This window comes from Aquila chrysaetos, chromosome 12, assembly GCF_900496995.4.
Source record: "Aquila chrysaetos chrysaetos chromosome 12, bAquChr1.4, whole genome shotgun sequence".
Taxonomy (NCBI): domain Eukaryota; kingdom Metazoa; phylum Chordata; class Aves; order Accipitriformes; family Accipitridae; genus Aquila; species Aquila chrysaetos.
Window position 1 is genome coordinate 8,928,914 of NC_044015.1, and position 23,769 is coordinate 8,952,682.

Sequence of the window (23,769 nt, forward strand, 5' to 3'; positions counted from 1 at the left end):
GATAAAACTGTTCAGCTGTAAGGAAGGCGTTTTGGGGACAGGCTATGGACAAGCTGATGGACAATCCATCTTAAACTTCCTGCTCCTGGAAAGCGACCTTCTGAGTGGTAACCTATATTCACACTGACCTTCTGGGTGATCTAAGCTACTGCCTCATCTATGCAGGTTCCCTAAACAAAAGCTCTAGTAAGACCCAGACCATGCTATATCAGAGCGCAAAGCAAGTGCCTTCTCTATATTAATCTGAATTGGCATCAGTTACCTGGTTACTCAAACATATAAGCAGAGGTGTAGAGCCACGTTTAAAGGATATTTATAAAAAGATGGAGTAGACATTAAATCTCACACATAGGTTAGCATGCTCAGATCAGGGCTACATCCTGCCCTGGTTTCCCAAAGATCACCTAGCTTAACTGCAGCCCAATCCAAATTTGCTACAAGCTTTATGTAGTATATGAAACACTAAAGCACATGAAAAAAAAAAAATCAAACACACATTTAAACAGTGTTATGCTAAGCTATATAACTGCTACTGACATTCAATTATTCTCACAGGTAGGCTACAGAGAAGGCTGTGAAAGTCTCATTCCACTAAGTCTAGCCTGGCTATTCTCTTCTATCAGCTTCATGATAGATGTCCATCCATAACTTGCTTACTTAACAGCAGTGTTGCAAAATAAAGGAGTCCTGCAGTTTTGTTCGATTTAGGCCTTGGCAGAGGGCTCGAGGCACTTAAACATAAGTACTGACAAAAAATACAAACAAGAAAATTTTGAATAACACTGCCCTCTTGAGGGAAATTGAGCTGTATCGGCTTAGCAAAGCCATCCTCCCTTCACTGCTATTCAGGTCACACTAAAACTCCCCCCACTGCCTTGCCATATGTTTCAAGATCAGTAGAAGTTCTTGAAAAGCAGCAGTAGACTCACACCTAGGAATCAATTATCTCTAGATAAAATATAGATTTGCTTATGCTTTATTTATAGGTATTTTAGGTACAGACAGACATGCCACTCTGAAGGCACAAGAGCCTATTGGAAATACATAAACCTGTCCCTATAAAGCAGAAGTTTTGTTTCTTCATGAATTGCAGCCTTTTATTTTACCCAACAGCTGGTGTTGCAAAACCCCTGAGAGCAGGGACCATAATGTAGCATTTTCTTTGTCCTGCAAATTCCTAATCACTGGGCTACAAGCCTAAGAATCTTGATATGCATTTTCCTGAAGGACAGTAAGCTTATCCTGTCAAAATCATCTGCTGGCTGGAGTAATCCCTTGCAGTATCCATTTGAAGCTTTTGGGAATCCCTTTCTCAAGAGCTGCTGCAACATCCAGGCTGTGGAACACAACATCCAACCAGTCTTTATGAGAAAGTAGATACTACTGTTACATTTATAGAATACCAAGTCACATAAGTTTACTTTGAATATCTATAGCATCACAAAAAAAAAAAAAAAGATAAGCCACACCCCAAAATTCTCAGAGAAGTTAAAAGAGGGAATGCTTGGCTTCTGGTATCTTGTCAAGCTGGGATATAGGCTAGACTGACATGGGAAGCAGGGATGTCTCAAGAAAGCTCAGGGAAAACTCTACATAAGCCTTGCCATCTGTCTTCAAGAATTTCCTAGTATTGTAAGTCTGGAAGTACCTAAAAATTATCACACCATTTTGCACAGACATCAAGTTCATTAGCAAACACTGCCAATGAGAAGCAACATCTTCCCATAGATAGTGTCTGTGTCATCAGCTAGAATCCATGCTATGGCAAAGGGAGGGGAGCACACCTGCACGTGAAGAACATAATGCTTTAACCCACAGCACAAAAAGGAGGGATTCATTAAAAACTCACTTTCAAAGCACAATACCCAAAAGATGACTAATTATTCCACGTGTGGCCTAGTGCATGAAATCCATAAAGAATTCTTCTGTGCCTTGCATGTACTTAACATCTTTAGCTCTTGGAAAAATCATCTACCTTAGCAGTAAGACTTTCACTAGTCTCTACACCAGATGCTGCTGCACAACATTTCAAGACTGTTGGGATGAAGAGTACACTCACCTAACACAAAGTTGTGCTACACCCCCCTCCCCACCCCCATCATGGGCTATATTTGGTGGAAATGGAAAAACTGTATGAGAAGATTTGTACTAGGTCAAGTTTTGCAGATTAACGTGGACTTTCACTGAAATGTCTCACGTATTACAATGTAAGAAAAAACCTCAAAGCAAAATATTAAAAGGGTCTGATGTCTCAGTAAGAGCTTTAGAAGCAATGATCACCTGCTGTTCCTGACTTGCTAGCACCTCTAGCTAATAACAGAAGTTGAAGAATTAAACAAAACCAGAAAGATATTATCTATACAGGCTTGAATCCTACTCCCTTCATTAAAAAACATTCTAGTAGTGCACATTCCTACAAATGTACAAACCAAAATTTTTAAATTGGAATGTTATGCCAAGTCAGTTGGGAGAGTGGGGATGGAATAGACATAAGAGAAATAGGGTTAAATATCCTTATATCAACTATTTTAAAAATTAACATTTTATTTTTTGAAGTAATTAAAAACACTGTGGCAAACTGAGTGCCATCACAAGTTAAGGTACAAAATACTCATCTATGTATTTTTTTTTTTTTTACGGGACTAAGCACCCAAACACAGACTTTCTAATAAACACAGATGAGGGTTCAATACCCCACAGAGCGGAAACAATGAGTTCAAGAATCTAGAGGTACTGTAAACTAAAATGATACTCTTGAGTGTTTAGTCACCAATATTCGTGATGAGAGAAAGTTGGCATTTACATGGATGCTACTGCTCAATCAGGATTTAATCTTAATTGAATAATGGTAGTGGAATATCACCTATTACTGACTTCTCTTGAACAGTGTGTCCATTCAGGCCAGACCAAAGTTCCAGGTCTTCCCAGATCAGTTTGCAGAACAGTTTCTACAAAAAGCAGGATTCTGTCTAAATGTCAAGCAATTTGGTGTTAGCAAGACTTGCATTATTACCACTAAAATCAGACACCGACTGAAACAATACAAACAGGCTAAACAGTGTTTTCTTAGCCACATTAGGGAGCTCATGATGTCAGATCTGTCTAGAAAGTTAAACGTGCTCTAACATGGTTTTTGAGAAAGTTGGCTTTTGCCTGGAATAATTATCCATCCCATGCAAAGCACAAGCTTTTGAGTTCAGATATGAGGATAAACATAATGAAAGTGGAATACAAGTGAAGACAGGTCTAAGAACTACTTCCAGGAGTCTGAACTCTAAGCAGCCCCTTCTTCAGTTCAGCAATTTTATCTTCTCTTGAGGCTGCGTAACTCTTTGCTGTCTTAACGAGAGAGTCATGACGCTTCTCCAGCCCAGCCTTCAGATTTAGGTATATTTCCTAGAAAGAGGAGATAAGGGGGGGGGTGGGGAAATCCATTAGCAAAGTTAACATTTATGCTTTATAAGGATTTAAGTGAGAGTGGTCTGGTGGTCTTAAGGTACATTTTGAAATCACTTGTCCCTGGCTTAAGTAGCAGCATTCACAGAACTCAGGGAAGTTACAAAATATCAGAATAAGAGCAGCCACAAGCAAAACCCCAATATTTTGATTCTGTTGTAATTCTAGTGGTCACGCACAGCACTAGCCCAGTATTCACACTACTACTGCCCCATTCTGTGTTAACCTGTGTCACCAAGGTCTCTGTCACTGTGACTGCTACCATTATACTCCCAGCACAGACAGTACTTCAGTAATGAACAGATAGGATGAGATGCTACAAGCAGACTGTGATCGTCTACTCCCAACCCATCAGGATTTCTGCCCCTTTCCAAAACTAAGTGGGACAGTCATCTTCCTGAAACCCCAGGAAGAAAGCATTTCTAACATGGCAAGTGGTCCTGTATTTGAGGGAGACTGTTGAGAGGGTTACAGTACTGCCCATCACTACAACATGAATGTAAAGCCTCACAGGTCAGGTCTCAGGGGCCAAACAAAAAAAGAAAGAAAAAAAAAAGTCAATTGCTTAGAGCTGGAAGTACCATGATACAAAAACAAACATCATGGAACTAGCATAGTATCTGCTACAGGCACAGGTGAGAAGACAAGTTTAATTTCACTTCCCAAAATACTGAGCAATCACACCATTCCAGAGTCTTTCCTCTCAGGTCTGCAAAGCCCACTTCTCCTGTGGGCCACCTATACAGCCTGCAGACATGAGAACAAGCCCTAGCAACCCAGTGGAACCACAGGCAGGAATTGCTCTCCCTTCCACTATTCATACAAACCATCACCTGCACAGCCTACTCGTTTTTAGGGACAATAAGTGTTCTTCTATCTACACAGCCCAAGTTAAAAAAAAAAAAAAAAATCGGTTTTGAGAATACCAAAGAGGAATCCTTTAGGGAAAAAAAAAAACAAAGCCAACAACCTAAAAAAAACCTCACCTTGGCTTTCATTTCTTCTTTTTCAGCATTCTCATTCAGCTGCTGAATTCTGAACCTTGTCTGTTGGATTTCCTTGTGAATGGCTGTCACTTTATCATATACAGCACCCCTCTTCTCCTGAACTTTGTTACAATATCTAAAGGTGGGAAAAAAAGTTAGTACTGAGCCATTTGACTAATTCCAGAATAAAATTAACCCCACCACAAGCAAAGCTTGCATTTTATGAGCATGAAACTAGCAGCTTCTAGAAGCAATGCTGTACAGAATTTACTTGCTCGAAAATCTATCCAATTGTTAAACTAGAACTTAGGTACAAGAAGTGAAATTCAAAGTGGATTTAGAGGAGTATGTTGAAGATTCTCAGTGGCTGCCAAACAAGGCAACTCAAGTGACTCCAGTGGAACCAACCCAACAGACAACTGGACACTGCATCTTCTTGCCTTTCAGTAATGCAGTACAGGTGTCAGTGGAGAGCCCTGCCTAAAGGCCAGACACTCGACTAGGTTAAAAGCAATATAGCTACACTGGATGTTTCAGCACAATTGAAAGTCACAAATTTTCCTTAGCCGCAGATCCCCTCCCACTAAGTTAGAGCTCTAATCCCATACATCGACATATATCATCTGCAACTTCCAGTCCATCATTTCACTGCATTCCAAACAAAGACCAAATATATTTCCCCAGCTGGCAGGTAAATTCACATAGTTCCAGCTGTGAGCTGCCATGTAACCAACAAAGGGTTAGCGTGGGAATGGGAGATCTACTCTGGCTTCAAGTGCAAAAAACACCTACCAGTTTATACTAAGCATTTGTACAATAATTACAGTTGGAACTATAGCAGCTGCTTTCTCTAAAGAATGGCTGAAATCACTCATACTTAGCAAGAGCCTACTTAGATCTTCCTACGTCAAGGGAAGAGTCAGGACACATTCTCTTATTCACCAGCAAAAACTCTTGTTTTCAAACCAAGGTTACCTCCCTTCCCCTCTCGCTTATCAAAGCATCTAATTTTATCACTCAAGGGAAATATCTAACACGTTAAAAACGGATAAATCAGCAGCAACTTCTAACATAAAGGAGCATTAGATTATATTATTTTAGTTCTTTATTTGGAAGGAAAAGTAGCTTTTAATTAATCTCCTTTAGCTGGTACAATACACTAAATGAGGAGCAAAGGAAGCCCAGGAATCTTGCTGCCATTCTACACACCACACAAGCCGTATCAGCATGACTAAATCTTAGTTGACTCTCTCAGCCACGTGGAAAAAGCTCTCTTCCATCATACTTAATCTATCCAGCCAATAATTTTCCATATTCCTTTTCCTACCCACATACAAAAAAATATTATATAATAAGCTGTCTCCATAACAGTTCAGCACTTCTAATCTCACAGTGAAGCCACAACCTTAGAATGCTGCAGTTTGCTGCTGCAGAAGTGACTGCTGTGCTCTAAACACTGCCTTGCAACTTGCCTTTAGCATATGGTAGGAAGGAAGATAGGCTAAGAGGCTTTGATCAAATGACACTTTTCCTTTTGTTTTAGAAGCATCATGTCAGGATAATACTCCTCTGAGATATGAGCCCCATTTCCCCATGGGTCTTGAACATCTTTGATAATGAGCAAAAGTGGCAAGGGAAATTATGAAAAATTCATGAAAGGCAAATGGGGCTTTGTTGAAGTCTGATAAGTTGGAAAATTATCCCAATGTGACATTCTCTTTAAGAAGATAAAAGAATCAAGAATAAGCATTATAAATTAAATTAGTGCTCCAATAAAAGAAATGCTGTCAAGTCACATTGCAATTATTGATTTGAGACCCCAAGTCCCTGCCTGCAGCATTACTGGTCTTCATACAAAGCTATCCCACATCACTCATTTTCTTGTTACTGCTAAGCTACGTGTTTGTACCAGACGCAAACTTTGGTAGCGCATAACGAAGACATAAAGTAGCATCAGGCAGAAATGTCAGCTCATCCATACTCAAATACAGTGTGCTTATATTGTTCCACATCTTCACGCTTCTTTTTTATCCTTATTTCAGCTGTAGACAGCTTCTCATGTTTTGCAGTGACCAGTCTCTTTAAGGACATTTCATCTGTCTTCCCCTTTTTCAGCTCTATCTGAGCACTCTCAAGCTGGTCTTCCAGATTTCTGACCTATAGTACATAAGTATTGAAATAAATTAGGGGGGAGGGGGGAATCAAAACAGCATACCCCGTTATAGTTTACCAAGATTAGAGCTAGCTTCCTGCTTTTTGAAGATCTGATTGCTAACTAATTCTCCCATTTAAATCCCAGTTCCCTAGTCTTTATCTGATTTTAAATACATCCAAATGTACAAGATCCCATCACTTCCCATGATTTTCAGAAGTTGCTATGAGTTCTGCTATAGCTCTTAGCCAAGGGTAATTTGAACATAAGCTATACAAACATCCAAAAAGACTGCATACCATTTTTCAAATGCTGCTAACAATTGCATTCTCCCCAAACCGAGTAGCAAATAGCAAGGTACTGTATTGTGACAAACATTTCATCAGGAAATGGCTGGCTTAGTTATAAAGTTAAAGGCACTTAAGACATGACTTTTCCTGAAGTAGTAATTTTTTGCTCTTAGTTTCTGCTCTCTAGGCAGAAGAAACTGGATCTCACTTTTCTTATTCTTCCATCGTTTCCTACGAACAACCCCAAGACAGTTCAAACTATTTTAGGTCAGGTTTCTATGGCAACAAAGGCTTTCTTTGAATATTAAAAGTGGTCAATAGTACATTAGCTAGTGGCATGCAGCAAAGCAACAGCTATGTTTTACTGATATTTTTAAAAATAAGATTTTAAAGTTATCCAAATTCTTTCTTTTTGGGGAAGAGGAGAGATGGGAAATTTCAAAATACAGACATTTACTGATGATCACCTGTCTTGCTTAGACATTAAATTCTCCCTAACCAGATATAACTGGAATAATACAAACCTCTGATAATACACTGGCCAGTCTCTCCACATTTGCTCCCTGTCTTTCCATCTTCTTTTGATATAACTGCACCTCCAGTTGACATGATGGCAGAACCTCAACTAGGTCTCTATAACCTTCATATTTCTCAATAACTTCTTGCTTTAAAGAGAAAAGACTTAAGAAAACAGCTTTGGAGTTCAGCCATTATCTTGTATAGCATTAATGCATGTTGACTTTTGTACCCATTCCTTCATTGTTTAACATACACTAGAATTACTATTTAGTAGTTACTGAAATTACATCTTCAGTTTGTATAAAAAGCATTTATTTGGAAAGCACAGGAAAAGTGACATGCAAGTGTTATTACACTGAACTAACTAGCTTGTTACAACAGCTTTCAGGACAGAAAAAAAAGCTGTCCAGTGAATAAGTTCTATACTGGTAAAAGAGGAGTTACGTAAAGCATCATAAAAACAGATGTCTGGAATTAAAGCTTTAAAGTTTACACCTTTGGAACAAAAATACCTAGAGAGACAAAGTTATGCAAGTTTCACTGATGTATGAGCAATCATGAACTACACAGATTTAAAGACTGGACATCACTATAAAAAAACCCAAAAAGCTAGGAAGGGAACTCTGTGTTCAGCATACTAGTGGAGACAGTCATCAATTCCAGAAACAGTGAAGGATAACAGAGGCACTATGAAGCATGTGTTCTAAATCCAAGGACATTTGTGAGCTGCCAAAATATTGTCATCTCTTGAAAGCAAACAGCCAGATTTAGTATAGTAATATATTATTATATTAATATAGTAAATATTAACTATATATTAACGTAGTATAGATTCAAGAGTTCTACACCTAGTTTCACAAATAAACAGTCACTCATCAAGGCCAAAGCAGCAGTAAGTGCAATCCTGCTTTTCAAACAACAACAAAAAAAAAGCCACTAACACAAAAAACCCAACTCCACCCCTACAACCAACATTCAGTTTTCTCTGAAGTTGTGATTTCATTTCAGACTAACGACTGTATAAGTCATTCAAGAAGCAGTTCTAGACGATGACAGTTCAGTAAAATGTGCTTTTTCTAATAGAATATCTCCTTGTGTGGACAGAGGAAAACCTCACCTTGGATTTCTTGAGTTTCTTAACAGTCTCTTTCATCAGTTCTTTGTAATTTTTCAGTTCCTCTGGACTCTCCACAATTTTTGATTTCAGCTGCTCTTGTTCTTCTTTCAAAGTAGCCATTGTCACTTTAAGCTCATTCTAGTTAACAAGAGAAACACTTTCAATATTAGCAATTAGGTGAACAAAGAGGAATTGTGAGGCATGGTTTGCCAGGATCTTATGACTAGACAGGTTCTCTTCTCTGTCATAAGCCATTCCTCATTAGCAAGTTTGTTTTAAAAATAAAGTCCTCTCAACAGCATTAACATTCCCAACCAAAGCAGTTAACAGTCCATTTTGCTCCCTGAACATGCTTACAGGGGTGCAATACTAAGTCACAAGAACAGCATTTAACTAGTACTCCACAAAAAGCCTGCTAGCTAATACATATTACTAGCAGCTCTCTCTTTCAGAACCCCTCACCTAGGACAACTGAGGCAGTCACTGCAGGGTTTCAGAGCCAGCTGTATCAACCTGGTAGAAGAGCAACAAGCTTCCTGTTCAACCTCTCAAAAACCTCCTGTTTTGTCCCCACCAGGTGAGTGGCTACCTAATTAGCTCTTCTATGCACCTAAGGTAAGCCGATGGCTCCTCAGAAGTCCAGATTTCTTGCCCTTTTACAGATGAGCTTCCTGAACACAGACAGAGCTTTACATTGCAGAGTTGTATATTTAAAGTTAACAACAAAACAAGCTAGTGCAGTAAAGCTTCCATGGGGGAAAATGAAACCAAATCAGTTTTTTAAAAAAACTAATAATCACCACCTGAACATTACCTAGCTCCAAGAATAATTTGATCCTAGAAAGAAAGATGATCTATTAGTTGATCTTAGATGTAAGCTACAGCCTACACCTACAGAGGTATACTTACCAGTTTCCGGGTACTCTCTGCAATATCTGACTTCTTTTGTGAAATCACTTCTTGCAATGCTGTCTAAAAAAGCAACAAATTTTAAGTAAGCATCTCTACAACTGCTACCCCCTTTACCCTTCTATCATAGATCTGTCTACAAGAAAAATCCCATTTATGGTTTCTTTGGAGTGCCATAAATAGCACACAAAAATTGCAGCCTGTAAGATTTAAAAGACAGGGAACGAGAACATTGTCGCAAAAGCCACTGGGAGCACTAGGGAAGCAGCAGCAGTAGGGATAAGAGACAGACTACTTCTATTCTTACTGACCCTGGCAGCGTTATACACACACAACCTTCTTTGCCAGAGGCACTGTTCTTGAGAAAAAAATAAGTTAATACAAGGTCTCCAATAATATAGAAGTCAAGCACAAGGTTAATAATATTAATAGTGGAGACATGACTTAACATAACAAAAAAAAAAAAAACCAAACAACCACAAATTTTTTTGTTGGTTTTTTTTTTTCCCCCCAAAGCAGCTGAAAAGGTCACCTATGAAATCTTAGAGGCAAGTTGCCATTGCTGGAAAGTTACCCCCACAATCAACCCTACTCTTTTTGCCAGGCATTCCCTCAGGTGACCCTTCTTAGGCCTCATTTCCTGTCATGGTTCACATCCAGTTCTTCGAATCCAGGTGGAAAAAGGGAAACTCGCACTTCTCAACAATAACATAGGTACCTCCCAAGTCATTGCAGTAATGCATTTCAAAAAGAAAGAGCCAAATACACTTTTGTATTCCCTAAGTCTTATCTCAAGTATGTTTCACATCCCTTACAGTGAAATGTGCTAAGGGTTAGACAAGACATTGTGTTGCAATGACCTTTGTTTTAAATCAGAAAAGTCCCCTTTATCCTTTGTAGAAGTAGGTGGCAGGGAACAAAATCAACAGAAATAAGGAACACCCATGATCAGAAGCCACAGCAGCATTTCAGAGAGATATATAACAAGATCATACTTGTTTTCGACGGTAGTCTTGCCTTAGTAGTTGCTCCAGTTCGCGAATGTTATCTGTCAGTTGCTTGACCTCTGCTTGATGTTCAACTGGAACAGTGCTAAGCAAAAAATAAAGACATTGGACAGTTTCAACATCATTATAGTCAGGTCAGAGTACAATAGATTAAAAAAAAAAAAAATCACTGTCTCCAAAGAGTTTACAACCAGCAACTTTAGTAATCAGGGCAAGACAGTCTCAAATTAATACATCTTACTTTCCTTTGCGTGTAAGATTTTGAAGCTGAAGCACAACCTAAAGAGCTATTTTGGCAAGAAGTGGTACAAGCGTAACAGAGGACTAAATTTAAAGATCGTGTTAAGCACAGCACAAAAGAACACTTCTACCAATTTTTGTGGCAATTTTCGTTTATGAAATTTGCATAATATTACCTGCCATAGAAACAGCTTGTATTACGGTAGGCCTATAGCTAGCTAGGGAATCTCCTGTCTAACACATACCAAGAGCAGCTATCAGAGAAAAAACTCTTTGTTTTGAAAGCTATCTTGGAAACTAGCCATCTCTTCATCCTATTATCCAGAAGCAAAAACAAAACTTAATGGTGCAAAGACACAGGCAGTAGGACTAAATGGCCTGAAACAGAATGGGGCAAACATGTCAAATAACTAAGGAAGACAACTTTACCCATCTATTCGGTTCAAGATGGGCTTCCTACAGCTATTGGAGAGATAAAGACATATCACTAAAAGCTAACGATAACAGCAAAAAGTTTCACCATAATCCCCAACATACAAAATACGCTATCGTCTCAAAGCAACCATATAATCCCAAAGTCACATTTTTATTTTCTGCCAGGAAGCCTTCTAGCTTAACGCCAGTAGAGCTACTTCTGTAACTGAGCACAACCCAACAGCAACATCTATTTTCTGGCTTATTTCCCAGGGAGGCTAACCAGCAACAAAGTCAGACAAGGGCCAAAGGAGAAGTCAAGTCCGCTCAAATTAAAAGTTCCTGCAGTAGTTATCAAACAATTCTGTCAAAACACACAGCTTAAACTACTCAGTTCCTGATTAGGCACCCCATATAGAATCATAGAATCATTTAGGTTGGAAAGGGCCCTTAAGATTGAGTCCAACCATTAACCTAACACTGCTAAATCCACCACTAAACCGTGTCCCTAAGCACATCTACACATCTTTTAAATACCACCAGGGACAGCGACTTAACCACTTCCCTGGGCAGCCTGTTCCAATACTCGAGAACCCTTTTGGTGAAGAAATTTTTCCTAATATCCAATCTAAACCTCCCCTTGCTACCTGGGAGAAGAGATCGACACCCACCTTGCTACAACCTCCTTTCAGGTAGTTGTAGAGAGTGATAAGGTCTCCCCTCAGCTTCCTTTTCCACAGGCTAAATAACCCCAGTTCCCTCAGCCACTCCTCATCAGACTTGCTCTCTAGACCCTTCACCAGCTTCGTTGCTGTTCTTTAGACGTGCTCCAGCACCTCAATGTCTTTCATGTAGTGAGGGGCTCAAAACTGAACACAGTATTCGAGGTGCAGCCTCACCAGCGCCAAGTACAGGGGGACCATCACTTCCCTAGTTCTGCTGGCCACACTATTTCTGATACAGGCCAGGATGCCATTGGCCTTCTCGGCCACCTGGGCATACTGCCAGCATTCAGCCGGCTGTTGACCAACACCCCCAGGTCCTTTTCTGCTGGGCAGCTTTCCAGCCACTCTTCCCTAAGCCTATAAGGTTGCATGGAGTTGTTACGACCCAAGTGCAGGACTCGGCACCTCGCCTTGTTGAGTCTCATACAATTGGCCTCAGCCCATTGATCCAGCCTGTCCAAATCGTGTGCACTGAACAGGAAAGTCAAGTAGTGCATCTCACAGCGCTTACTCCTCATACTCACTTCAGTTTCTCCAGCTTCGCTGCTGCCTCCTGATTTGCAGTCTCTAGCTGTTGGTGTTTCTCCATAGCTGATTTCTGCAAATTAAATATTCAGAGATATTTTTAATTTTAGCAGAATACCATTTCTCTCTGGGCTTCTTTTAGAGCCCTGCTCATCATTATTTCACATGACACGCACCATCTCTGAACTACTTGAAATATTCAGAAGAGAAGCCACCTGCAATTCTAGCTTCAGCCCACTGACTGTTACATCTATCTTTTCTCAAAATGATGCGAGGTGTCAAACCTTCGCTTACCAGGCTAAGCTATCAAATAAGTTACTGGAAAAAAAAACTTCAGATAATAGCCTAAGTAATAACTTGGTCATGGTCATACAGAAACCTTTACAATATTGACAAGCTCATCCACTCCTCTAAACTGACATGTTTCCTTAAGGGCTTTGCAAAGGTTTTTCTTAAACCATTTACAGTAGCTGTGTATGCTTATAACATTTAATATAGTTGTACAAGTTTTACATAATATTAAACTGGTACCTTCCTGTATTACTTGGCTACATTTAAGATTCCAATGTGTTATGTAAACATGCAGTTAAAACCCCACAACCTTTATGTTCCCAGTTCTAGGTTAACATTAATTATACTTAAGTAGGTATCTGGAGTAACATGGCACCCAATCTTACATAGTTCAGTTGTAACGTCAAGTAGACCTCACGTCGGAATTCTCTGAAATTTACAAAGTTGAGAATGCCACTCAAGAAGCGAGCTGTCCTCTTTGTTTCTGAAACAGGAATTGCAAGCCATCACTATTCTGGTTTCCACATGCATCACAATTGTTTAGAAAAAGTTGGGCAAAACATAATTCAGAGAAGAGACAGAAGTTACAAAACAACGGAATCCAAATTAGTTCTTTCCCTGCTCACCTTGTAAAGATTTCACAGACTACACAAAAACTAGCACCAAGCCATGAACTTACAATGTCTTAGCAATTCTATACAATATAGCAAAAGAAGGAGGAAGACTATTAACATACAGCCTCCTATTAAAACAGAAGTCAGCATCAATCTTCTAATACAACTCTGAAGATAGAACCTCACTGTAACTATCAGGCTAACTGAAGACAGCAGTTTGAACTGCAGGGACATTTGGCTCCTATATTATTGCAGAGTTGCCAGGATAATTTTCATTAGCATCTATTCTTACACTGTTTCAATTATGTCACAGTCCACTCTCCAGACCAGCAGGTTCAAGAGACTCATAGCATTCAAAACTACCCTCAGTTATTTAACTGGATTACCCTACATAAGGAATAAGGAGAAGAACTGCTCATTAGAACCAGCTTGTCTAAAGGACACAGCAAGGGTCAGAAGATGAGCTGGAAGCCATGGACAGTTCTCTGTACCAGATGCCCATCTGGCTATGCCAAATGAGAAAAAGCATCTGGATATCAAGTGACACCCACCACCCCAGGTGGATTACAATGCACAAGGACTACAATGCACTTGCTTACTTGGGTTTAAAACATCAGCAATTTGAAAATCGTTAATCCGGCACACTGGAAGTAAGCGCTCCCTGCAAAGAAAACAAAATACAACCTTATCTGGAGTGACCATTATTCAGTTTTTGTGTTGTATCCATTCATTACAAAACAGATCTTGTCCTCCCATCCCAGAGCATATGTACAGCAAGCACAAGACAACAGTAAGTCTCAGGAGAATAACACAGTAGGACTCCACACACAAATCAGTATTAAAAATTTGTGTTCTTACAGCATCTCACAAAGATTTCTACAGACAAAAATACTTGCCTGTAGAACAACTTTTCATCTTAATTAGGGAACTCTATGCTTAACTGTTAGTCAGTTCTCCCCTAACAACTGAAATGAAGCTTAAAGTCTAATACTCACCTCATTCCAACAAAGATGTATAAATTTGCTGTCTGAATTCTATAACAGGTATTTGAGATCCCTCTTATAGGTGTAATCATGACCCTCTAGCCATTCAAAGTATAGATTTGTGCTCCACCTTGGTGAGGCTGGATTATTTCGTTAACACGTTCATTTTGACAAGATGGCTGCCTGCTGAGAATTCTACTCTATTAAACATTGCTGTCCCCTCTTCATCTGCAAATTTCACTTTGCTCAGAGCCAGCAAGCAGCAGAACCACCATCAGCAAAAAGGCATAAAGCCCCACTGCTTCTAGAAAATTGGACCTTTACAAGGAATAGCAACTGAACAGCATCTCCTACTTACATGTGAATATACAAATTACAAACAGGTAGAAAGCCTTCAAATATCTGTGGATACATTATGTCAACGTTGACTGGCATCTAAAGAGTAAAGAGAGTCAATGCATAAGTAGACAATACTTAAACAAAAATACACAGGTTTGTTTCCACAACATAAGATAATTCAAATAGGTTAAACACACTGAGGATGGTCTCCCCATCCACAGGGAACACATGTTAGAGGCTGAAGAATGCCATCAAGTTAATCAGCAGACTATTTTAAGTGTCAGTTTTGGCTGGTCAAAATACAAAAAGACAATAACAACTAAAGCAGCAACATCACAAACTCTGAAATTCGATATAAACTCTCAGTTTTAATTTGTTCAAAACTAGTGCAGAAGGACAGTCTCTACATTACAGACCTAACAACAAGCTCTTCCTTTAAACACCCTGAAATTCACACACACAATTTTTTTTTTTATGAAGAAGTCAGAAGGAGAAGGTAGTGGTATACTGTCACCTTTTTCTGGTATATTAAACCTCATAATACAGTATCCCAGATAATGTCATTGCCTGTGAAAAACTGAGTTATCTGGTACACATATGATCTTCCATTTCAGTTTATCCAAAAATGGCAAGAGACAACACTATTTATTCTCACTTTCAGGAATCAGTTCTTGTCTAACAGAGACAAAAGATAAATCAAGCGTTAATCAACAAGGTATCAGTTAACCTCCAGCTACACTTCTCCTTACTTTCCTCTCAGTTAATGGAGAAGCAGAGATGATCAAACATTAAAAGCGACATTTACTTTCCTTCTAGACCAGTCTAACATCTAAGCAGAGACCCTCCTCCAACGATGGCCAAAAGGCAGATGCCCAAGAAGACAGTATGTGTTTTCAAGGCCAGAGATGGCATCCCTTCATAAGCTTGTCCAATCCCTCCTGGACCTTACAGACATTTCTGGCACCCACAGCATCTCAAAGAAAACAACTCACAGCTTAACTGCAGAAGGAGAAGGCTCTCCACAGAGCCTTTCCTTACAGCCTACAGTGGCAAGGGAGCTCCTCTTCATGCCCACTAGTTCCTATAGTGGAGAAGGAAGTATCCTCTCCATGAAAAAAAAAAAAAAAAAACAAAAAAACAAACAACAAAAAAAACCAACCAGAGGCAGCGCACCCACGGAACCACTATTTCTATAAGTATCTTCAGCTGAAGCCAACTTCAAGACCAGGAGCAAGGATCAAAGCAACTTCTCATATGTAATCAGCAAGGCCTCAGCAACAACCCACAGATGATGCTTCCAGGTTCATTTACCTCTGGTAAATGACCCATGCTGACGACTGCACTGCAGTACTGCACTCTCACTCCTGCCTAAGTGAACAGCTAGTTGCCTCCCTAAACACAAATGCCCATAGGTATATAGCACTTCACACACAAGTTTTCTGCAATAGAGGCAGAACGTCTAAGCTCCCGTTCACGCAATTACAACATACAAAACAGTAAGCTACTTGCCATTTGCTAGTGAGAAGACAAGAGGGAGATACTTCAACATTTAATTTGTTAAGTGCAATATCTTTTTCCTTTCACATTTCATTACACCTGCCACTACAGACGTACCATGTAGAAATGCTCCAGGCGGATTCCATATACCTTCTGCAGGATTCTCATGTAAATCATGTGTAAAACTTCAAGCTGCAAGAAGAAAGGACATGAATCAGTATTCCATATGATTGAATTATTCAGGGCTCCCAGACTAGGTCATAAAAGTAGTTCTGCTTTTAACACATGTAGGCTGATTTCACTGAGTCACTAAGACTAACAAGTTTTATTTTCCAATAGCTCGCAGTTCAAGCATTAATATCTCGTAATACAATTACAAGAGACAGCAATCAGCTCGGATAACTACAGTCCTAATTGCCACAGCTATGCATTGTTTTTCATTACATTGCTGCTCACTGAGCAGTTTTGAAACCAAGTGACACCAAAACCAAAAAAGTCACAGAAACTATAATCCCCTAGCAAAGAGTGCCCTTCATCACATTATTAAAAGAGGGGCAAAAAATACCTACAGGCCAAACAGTTATTCATTTACAGCACTAATCCATGATCAATTCAAATCAATCTTACTCCTTAAAAATGATCATCCCATCATTCCCTAGAAGAGCAGGGCCAGCCTCCTCCATCATCAGGCACAAGCATTTACATAGCAGCACAAGGAATCACACTGAGGCACCAATTCAATTTTAAAGCCACTTCTCTTTTGTTGAGGACACTGCAAGCCTGCACTAACATTAATGGTCAGACCAATACAAGAAAAAAAAGGGGGTGGAGCAGGGAGGAGTTGCTTTTTACAGGATTGGTTTAAAAGCATTAGTTGATCAACAAAGCTGTTGAAACTATGACTCTATGCCATACACAGCGGCTATTTTAACCTAGTTTCCACAGAACCGAGACAGACAGACTGTAGTTTCATGTGTGCCCGGTTATGAACCCAGCCCCTTCCTGCTGAGGCTTGAGCAAGCTTCTTTCAAGCCGAAGAGAGATGGTCTAGGTCTAGCCCTGTAACTCCTACGAGACTAATCCGCCACATCAGAAAAACTAATCACTTTACTTCGAAGGCGCTGCTGTACGCCAAAGACCACGCAAGCCGGGGGATCGATCACCCAGGAAACCACCCGGCGTGCAAGAAAACCTCTGGTGCTACGGCACGCAAAGGCCTTCCTCCACGACGGGCGGGAAGCTGCCTGAGCGCGGCCGGGCCGGGCCCCGCCGCGCCAGCGCGGGCTGCGGCCTCCCCCGAACCCCCTCGCGCACCTTGGGGTTGCCGAACACGTCGCCCTTGACCAGGTTGCGGGCCTCGGCGCCCGCCAGGACGTGGCTGCGGAGGTAGCTGATGATGTCGTCGGGGCTGTAGCGGGGGAAGGTCAGCGTCTCCATCCCGGCGCCGGGCAACGGCCGCGCCGCCAACCGCCCCTCGCCGGCCGCAGCTTGAATCTGGCGGGCACCGCCTCCGCCACCGCCCCGCGTCACGCGCAAGCCCGCCGGTGGCCTATCCGCGACGGCGCCGGCGGGAGAGGGGGCGGGGCTTGGCGAGGCTCCGCCCCGCCCGGGCGCGCGGCGGCCGTTGGCCGTTAGGGGCGGGGCGGCCTGAGGCGCTCGGGGAGCCGGGGCGGGGGGGAGGAGGAAGGGCGGCGGGAGCGGGGGAGGGGAGCGGACGGCCCGGTCGCCGCGGCTGCCGCAGCCGAGGGAGCGGCGGCCTCGCCCCTGCCGGGCTCGGGCTGTGGGGTGCCGCAGCTCCCACCGCCGCGCCAGGTGCCGCTTCCAGCCGGAGCGCGGGGCGGCTCCCCTGGGCCGCCAGCGCCTGCCGCTGCCCGGGCGCTGGGAGGCCGCCCGCAGGCCGGCTTCGTCGTGCTGAGCGCTGCCCGGGCCCCTGCGGCCGGCGGCCCTCTGTCGGGGGCAGGGCGGGTCCTCCTGCTGAGGGGTGGGCAGGCGGAGGAGCGCCATGGCAAGTCAGCAGAGGGAGCTGAGGCGGCTCTGGAGAATTCGTCCTCGGTAAAAATGCCTCTGGAAGAACCTCCTTAGCTGCCTTCTCCGGCCTCCAGAAAGGAGACGAAGCCAGTCCAGCGCATTGCGCAGGGCACAAGTGACCACCGCTCGGATTTTGACACCATCTGTGGAAAAAATTGCACTGTTCGCACCCACCCTGCACAGTTTCGATGCTCTCACCCGATGCGCGCCTTCCCCGCACCGCCACTCGGCCGAAAGCTGCGTCCGCTCGGCCAGCGAGGTCACGGCACTGTCCCCGAAGCTGGGCAGCTTTTGCAAGCCGTTGACATCACAGAGGTGTCAGCTGGCACTGAGTGCGACATGGAGACGCTCCAGCCACCGTTCCGCACTTGCCAATGTAGAAACCGGGCTCGGTTTCCAGTCAGGCGCTCTGCCAAGGAGTCAGGTGAGTCACGGACACAAAACGCTTCCCGACAGCCTTGCAGCCGGACAGCTCCTCGGCATGGCTGTGATGGTAATGGAGCTTCCATAGGGCTGCTTGCAGCCCCCAAAGGGCTGAGTGGCCTGGAAGGTCTTAGACCATGTCTCCTTCAGGTAGACCACGGCCCCTGAGCCTCATGTTTCTTTTGGGGATGGGGATGGCATCGGAGAGGATCAACTGCCCAAGCAGGTGTAGCTGTCAGTACCTGGAAGTGAACTGCACAGGGCAGCAGTTGCAGGAATTCCCTGTGGCCATCCCGCTGGACACCAGGCAGCTGATTCTGGCAGCAAACAACGTCTCGTACCTGCCAGCAGTGGAATTGAGCTTCTTGGCTGATTTGGTCTATCTGGACTGCAGGAAGAACCTCTTGGGGGATGACCTGGATTTCAGTTTCATTGGTGTGGCCAAGCTTGTCTATCTGGACCTCAGCTTCAACAACCTCACACAGGTCACCTTCAGCACCTTCTCACACCTCCTCAGCCTGGTGGTGCTGAAGATCTCGGACAATCCCAACCTTGTAGCCATCGAGAAGGATGCTTTTGCCAACAACACCTGGCTGAGGCACCTGGATGTGAGCCGGACAGGCTTAAAGTTCCTGGACACCAGCACTGTCCGGGACCTGCCCAACCTGAGGTTTCTGGGGCTCAGTGACAACCTGTGGCACTGCAACTGTTCCTTTTTGGACTTCATCACCTGGATGACAGAGAGCAACGTTCTTTTTCCAGGTGAGAGCTGTGTGAGCAGGACCTCCCTCCTCCTGCAGATCTGTGTGGAATGGATGGGGCCCTCTGTTCTCTTTCCCAAAACTTCAGCTCACAAGGCTGTGCCGCCGCACGTTGACTGTGGGTCCCATCTTCTGGTGTTGCACAAAACATGGATCAGAGCAGCTGGGTTACACGCGTTCCACCCACAGAGGGTCACAGTTGCTCACACCCTCAGGACAGTCAGGGAGGTGTAGCCTGTAGCTAGGACATTGCTGCTGCTCCAAAACGCCTGGCTCCAGCCTCAGGAGGTGTCCCTGTGCCTGCGAGTCACAGCACCCCGTGGCTGCAGTGTCAAGAACAAGGAGCCCAACGTGGCTCTGGGGAGATCTGAACTCGGAAAGCTGCTGTTCTGAATTTCCTGCCTTGGCTCCAGCTGCTCTGATCGCTTGGTGCTGCTGCAGTACCAGTATGTCTGTAATGATCAGTTAACCCCCCCCTCTGTGGAAATGCTCTCCTGCCTCTGTTCTGACTTGTTCGGGGCAACCTCTCCAGCCCTGAGCTCTCCACCGTTTGGCCAGTGTCCCCTTCACCTCGAACACCTCCCGCTAGCCTCTTGTGCACAATGTGCCTGGCAGGTAAACCTCATTTGTGCAACCTCTACAGCAGCCATTCTGCTCAATGCTGGAAACAAAGCTGGGTTGAAAGCCAATCAGCTTCTCTTCTGCTCTCATCCCTCACTGACGGGGTCTCCGGGAAAAGTTTGGGTAGTGTGGAAGCCATTGAGAGTTTAGCTGCTGACTTCTGTGGGGCTGTGATCACACCCTACTTCCCACTGACCTATTTCTGTACATGAAGAGTATACACCATGCCCTTTGCCTTAAGAGCATGGCAGCTGTTGTTCTAAGATAGATAAAAATTACAAATCCTGCAATCTCCAGCTGTCACGGTGCTCCTCAGCCCTCAGAGCAGGTACGTTTGACTGATTCTCTGTGTCAGACTGTGACCCAATGCTCAGAAGTCAGCAAAAGACCTTTTGCTGTTCCCGTGGGAGCTTTGGTTTGGGTCCCAGCTGACATTTGATGGTCAGAGTGAAACAGAACACAAGTTGTGCTCAGAAAAGCCTCTGTATCCTTATGGCTGGGAGGCTCCATATGTTCCCCCTCTTCCTCCAGAACCCCAGAGCAAATTGGCTGTCTTTTATTTGAAGTTTTCCAAAATAAGAGATGCATGTGCAATGCAGGTGAGCACCAAGTCCCACAGGCTGCAGCAGCAGAGTGCAGCTTGCTTCTGAATAAAAGCCATTTCTTGAATACAGGGTCTCCAAGACTTCTTTCCTTACATCATCTAGGATCACAAAATCAGCTGTTTCCCATCATATTGAGGCATTCTACAACTGGGCCGTGGACGCTGAGTGTTCATGAGGCAGGGTAATCACCAGTTCCCTTTCCCAGAAAAACACTGGTCCCAAGGGCAAAGCTTCGCTCTGCAGCTGCAGCACATCAACTCGATTTTTCCAAACTGAAAAGGAACACAGCACAGCACCTGCTAACAAAGAAAGCTTGGTTTTGAGTAATGCATGACAGAATGGTGAGAGAGCTGCAAAAGAGAAACTGTTTGAGAAAGCGTCCATCAAATAAGAAAGGGCCACGAAAGAGCCCATGGGGAGAAAAGGGAACGGCAAATGGAAGCTGGTGTTAGGACAGAACCTAATTAAGGACATCTCTGTGTCTTACTAGGTGTAGTAAGCTCCCTATAGATGGTAAAGTCTTTTAATTTCCACATACAGGTTACAGGCAGTTATGGAACAGTGTAAAAAAGTACTGTTCTTAGCAGTAAGATTGGAGGTAACTCACTGAACCCTGGAACAGGAGAATAAAGCTCACTGCAGGCAATTTGAGAGGGTAGGAGTAGGAAAGGCAGTGGCAGGAAAGACTGGGGGTATGAGTATGGATTCCTGCACTGTCCTCTGGAAAATGGGAAAGCCAAAGAAACCAGGGAGCCTGTGGAGGCTGCTCCACTTCCCTACTCTGTTGGGCTTTGCTGTGTCCTGGCGAGATGCTGTGGGTGAGTCCGCAGGAGGCCGTGTGCCTCCCAGGACTGGTGTGAGGGCTGCGCAAAACTTTCACACTGTGCAAAATTTTCACACTGCCGGTAAGCATATGCAGGCTGGACACTCTGTATCACCAACACCCGCCTGCCTTTAGGCAGGGAAAGGCAGCTCCCTCTTCGTTGGGACTGAGGTGGCCCAAAACCGAGGGTTGTGACAGGAGCTGACAGCTGCAGTGCAAAGGGATTTTGGGACCAAGCCCTGAAATCTGCTGCAAGCAGATCCCCATCCTGGCCTTTAAAAAGCTACTGCTGATTCACAGAACACCTTTGTGTGCGTGTTTTGTGCTTAGCTGGATCTGTGCAGTCTAGGTGCTGACATGAAGTTGCCCAGGTCTAGATGGATTTGGGTAATAGAGAGATAAAAGCTCTCCAGTTATACTCAGGACAATGAGAGATATCAGCATGAACACCACTGTAGCTATATCCCTCAGTAATATACGATGTAATGTAATGTAATATAATATAAATCCCCTGTAGCTTGTTCCTCTCCACTGCTTCCCTTTTTCTCAGGCACATCCATCCAGCGCATCATGCAGTGACCAGCCTGTGTCTAGCACAGTGACTGTGTCTGGTCTGAGGAATTCAAAACCTGCAGGTGAAGGAGAGGGCCATGGCTGAGAGCACGCTGTGCTTCTACAGACACCAAAAGGAGACAGTGCTTTTTACCACGCTCACTCAGCCTTCGCTAACTTCAGAGGGAAAATCCAGCATCTGTTTTATCACCACGTATATTACAATACGACAGGGTATAGTCGTTATTTCAGTGGAAATGAATCATTGATGAGTTTCCTCATCTTCTCTCACAGAGCAGGTGAGGCTATGCCTAACTGCAAACCACTCTTGTTGTCAAACTTGACTCCCTGTGCACAAGCCTCATTATTCCAGCATAATTTAGGCTATATCACTTCAGAAGGTGTTTGAGATTAAAAGGAACAAACACAAGTACTCTTATATTAAGATAAAAGTACTCAATCAGCAGAGATGAACAGTGCAGGGACAGCATTTTGCCACAGTGGCATAATCTGACAGGCAATATTTTCCTATGGAGGCAACACCACCAGAAATCATTCTGGCAACAGGGCAGTTGCGTTTGGCAAGGGTTTGCCTGTCCGCTTTTACCTAAGCCACGGAGGGAGGGGGGTGTGAAGTCTGTAAATATTTTTCAGGAGTTTAGCAAGGGTTTTTTTAGCAGGACTACTGATCATTAATGCTTAAGACACAGGCAAGAGAGTCTTGCTTCTGCTTTTCCCTCTGCAGTCGCTGACAACATCACCTGCTACACCCCAGAAGACCTGCGTGCCCTGAAAATGCCTGCAGTGGAGGCACATCTCCACTTCAACTGCCTGACCCGGCTGTACAAGCAAGACTACATCTTTCTGTGTCTCATTGGCTTCTGCATATTCTTTGCCGGCACCGTGGCAGCCTGGCTGGCTGGTGTCTGTGCTGTCATCTACGCAGTCCACACTTCAAAGGGGGAGGAGGAGGAGGAGGAGGATGACACAGTCACTTAGGATCAGCCCTACAAATTCTTCTGAATGCCTGTCGTGGGAACTGAAGGCAGGCCCTTCCTGCCCAATTTCCCACGTTATGTCCCATTCTAGATGCTAGTTTTTTGAAGTGAAATAAAACTGCAAGAGAAGAAAAGTCTCTGTGCTCCAGTTTCACTCACTGTGCTACCTCCACATTTCTTCTTCCACTGGGACTCAGGACATTGGCAAAATATTCATTTGGGGGGGCATGAGAGGTGTGCATAGTGCCATGCATTTACACTCCCGCTTGACCATGAGACCACATAAAAGCACGGTCACAGGGACCGGCTTGAGGAGGTACAATCTGAAATATGGGAAAGGCCCCAGCAGTGTGCTGTAGCCAGGGAGTTCACCAAGGCCTTTTTGACCAGAAAACCCAGCAGAGCGTATTGGGACCAGCCCAGACGGCTCACTGGAGCCCCAGGGAGTCCAAGAACTTTCTACTGTGGAAAGGCAGGTATGTATAAAGAGATTAAAGCCAGGACTGAGAGGCCTGGGATCCCACTGAGTGCTGCTTTCTTCCCCATTATGCTGGCGACAGCAACAGACGCCATCTGTCCCTCTGTGGCCAGACCCCCTGTACCTCCACTGGTTTATGAACATTTACAGAACTGGAAAGTCCAGCTCCAGTTTTGTATCACATATCCCCAAAACTGGAGTTTTTTTATGTAAAAGATATTGCTTACACACACTCCAAGTATTCTTGGAAATGGCTTGTGTTTCGATGCCGAAGTCCCAGGGTTGCTTATACAGACCAGAATAAAGGGAGATGTAAGATCCTTCATATCACTAACGCTGGTAATTGCCAAGAGAAGTATCTGCTTACCTGACCGAGTATAGCAACTCCACGTGTGAAACACTGGCTTCTTCATCCG

At 43.7% G+C, this 23,769-nt stretch overlaps 2 protein-coding genes across 4 annotated transcripts; one reads left to right on the top strand and one right to left on the bottom strand.

Moving 5' to 3' along the window:
- Window positions 1–1,015: 1,015 nt before the first annotated feature.
- NUF2 (NUF2 component of NDC80 kinetochore complex) lies at window positions 1,016–18,309 on the bottom strand. 2 transcript variants are annotated; one of them, XM_041128103.1, is made up of 13 exons: window positions 18,291–18,309; window positions 16,182–16,256; window positions 14,587–14,663; window positions 13,845–13,906; window positions 13,018–13,115; window positions 12,340–12,413; window positions 10,425–10,521; window positions 9,430–9,492; window positions 8,521–8,658; window positions 7,409–7,549; window positions 6,424–6,599; window positions 4,443–4,578; window positions 1,016–3,396 (listed from the first exon to the last, which is right to left on the bottom strand). In XM_041128103.1, the coding sequence occupies exons 2-13, from the start codon at window positions 16,239–16,241 to the stop codon at window positions 3,247–3,249; spliced, it is 1,272 nt and encodes a 423-aa protein (XP_040984037.1). In that variant the 5' UTR covers window positions 16,242–16,256; window positions 18,291–18,309; the 3' UTR covers window positions 1,016–3,246. The 2 variants fall into 2 exon arrangements, with proteins under 2 accessions (XP_040984037.1, XP_029889788.1); XM_030033928.2 differs by lacking the exon at window positions 18,291–18,309 and adding an exon at window positions 17,379–17,677.
- LRRC52 (leucine rich repeat containing 52) lies at window positions 17,830–23,049 on the top strand. Of its 2 annotated transcripts, XM_030034229.2 has the most exons (3): window positions 17,830–18,516; window positions 18,666–19,277; window positions 22,623–23,049. In XM_030034229.2, exons 1-3 carry the CDS (start codon window positions 18,294–18,296, stop codon window positions 22,874–22,876), a joined length of 1,089 nt encoding a protein of 362 aa, XP_029890089.1. In that variant the 5' UTR covers window positions 17,830–18,293; the 3' UTR covers window positions 22,877–23,049. The 2 variants fall into 2 exon arrangements, with proteins under 2 accessions (XP_029890089.1, XP_029890090.1); XM_030034230.2 differs by having other exon boundaries at window positions 18,407–19,277.
- The last annotated feature ends 720 nt before the right edge of the window (window positions 23,050–23,769 follow it).

Coding starts and splice junctions, on each gene's coding strand:
- NUF2 (XM_030033928.2), bottom strand. CDS start 17,501: ATGGAGACGCTGACCTTCCCCCGCTACAGCCCCGACGACATCATCAGC. Junction 7,550..8,520: donor AGAAACTCAAGAAATCCAAG/GTGAGGTTTTCC, acceptor TTCTCTTTAAAG/CAAGAAGTTATTGAGAAATA. Junction 6,600..7,408: donor TGGCCAGTGTATTATCAGAG/GTTTGTATTATT, acceptor TATGTACTATAG/GTCAGAAATCTGGAAGACCA.
- LRRC52 (XM_030034229.2), top strand. CDS start 18,294: ATGCGCGCCTTCCCCGCACCGCCACTCGGCCGAAAGCTGCGTCCGCTC. Junction 18,517..18,665: donor GCGCTCTGCCAAGGAGTCAG/GTGAGTCACGGA, acceptor TGTCTCCTTCAG/GTAGACCACGGCCCCTGAGC. Junction 19,278..22,622: donor GAGCAACGTTCTTTTTCCAG/GTGAGAGCTGTG, acceptor TTCCCTCTGCAG/TCGCTGACAACATCACCTGC.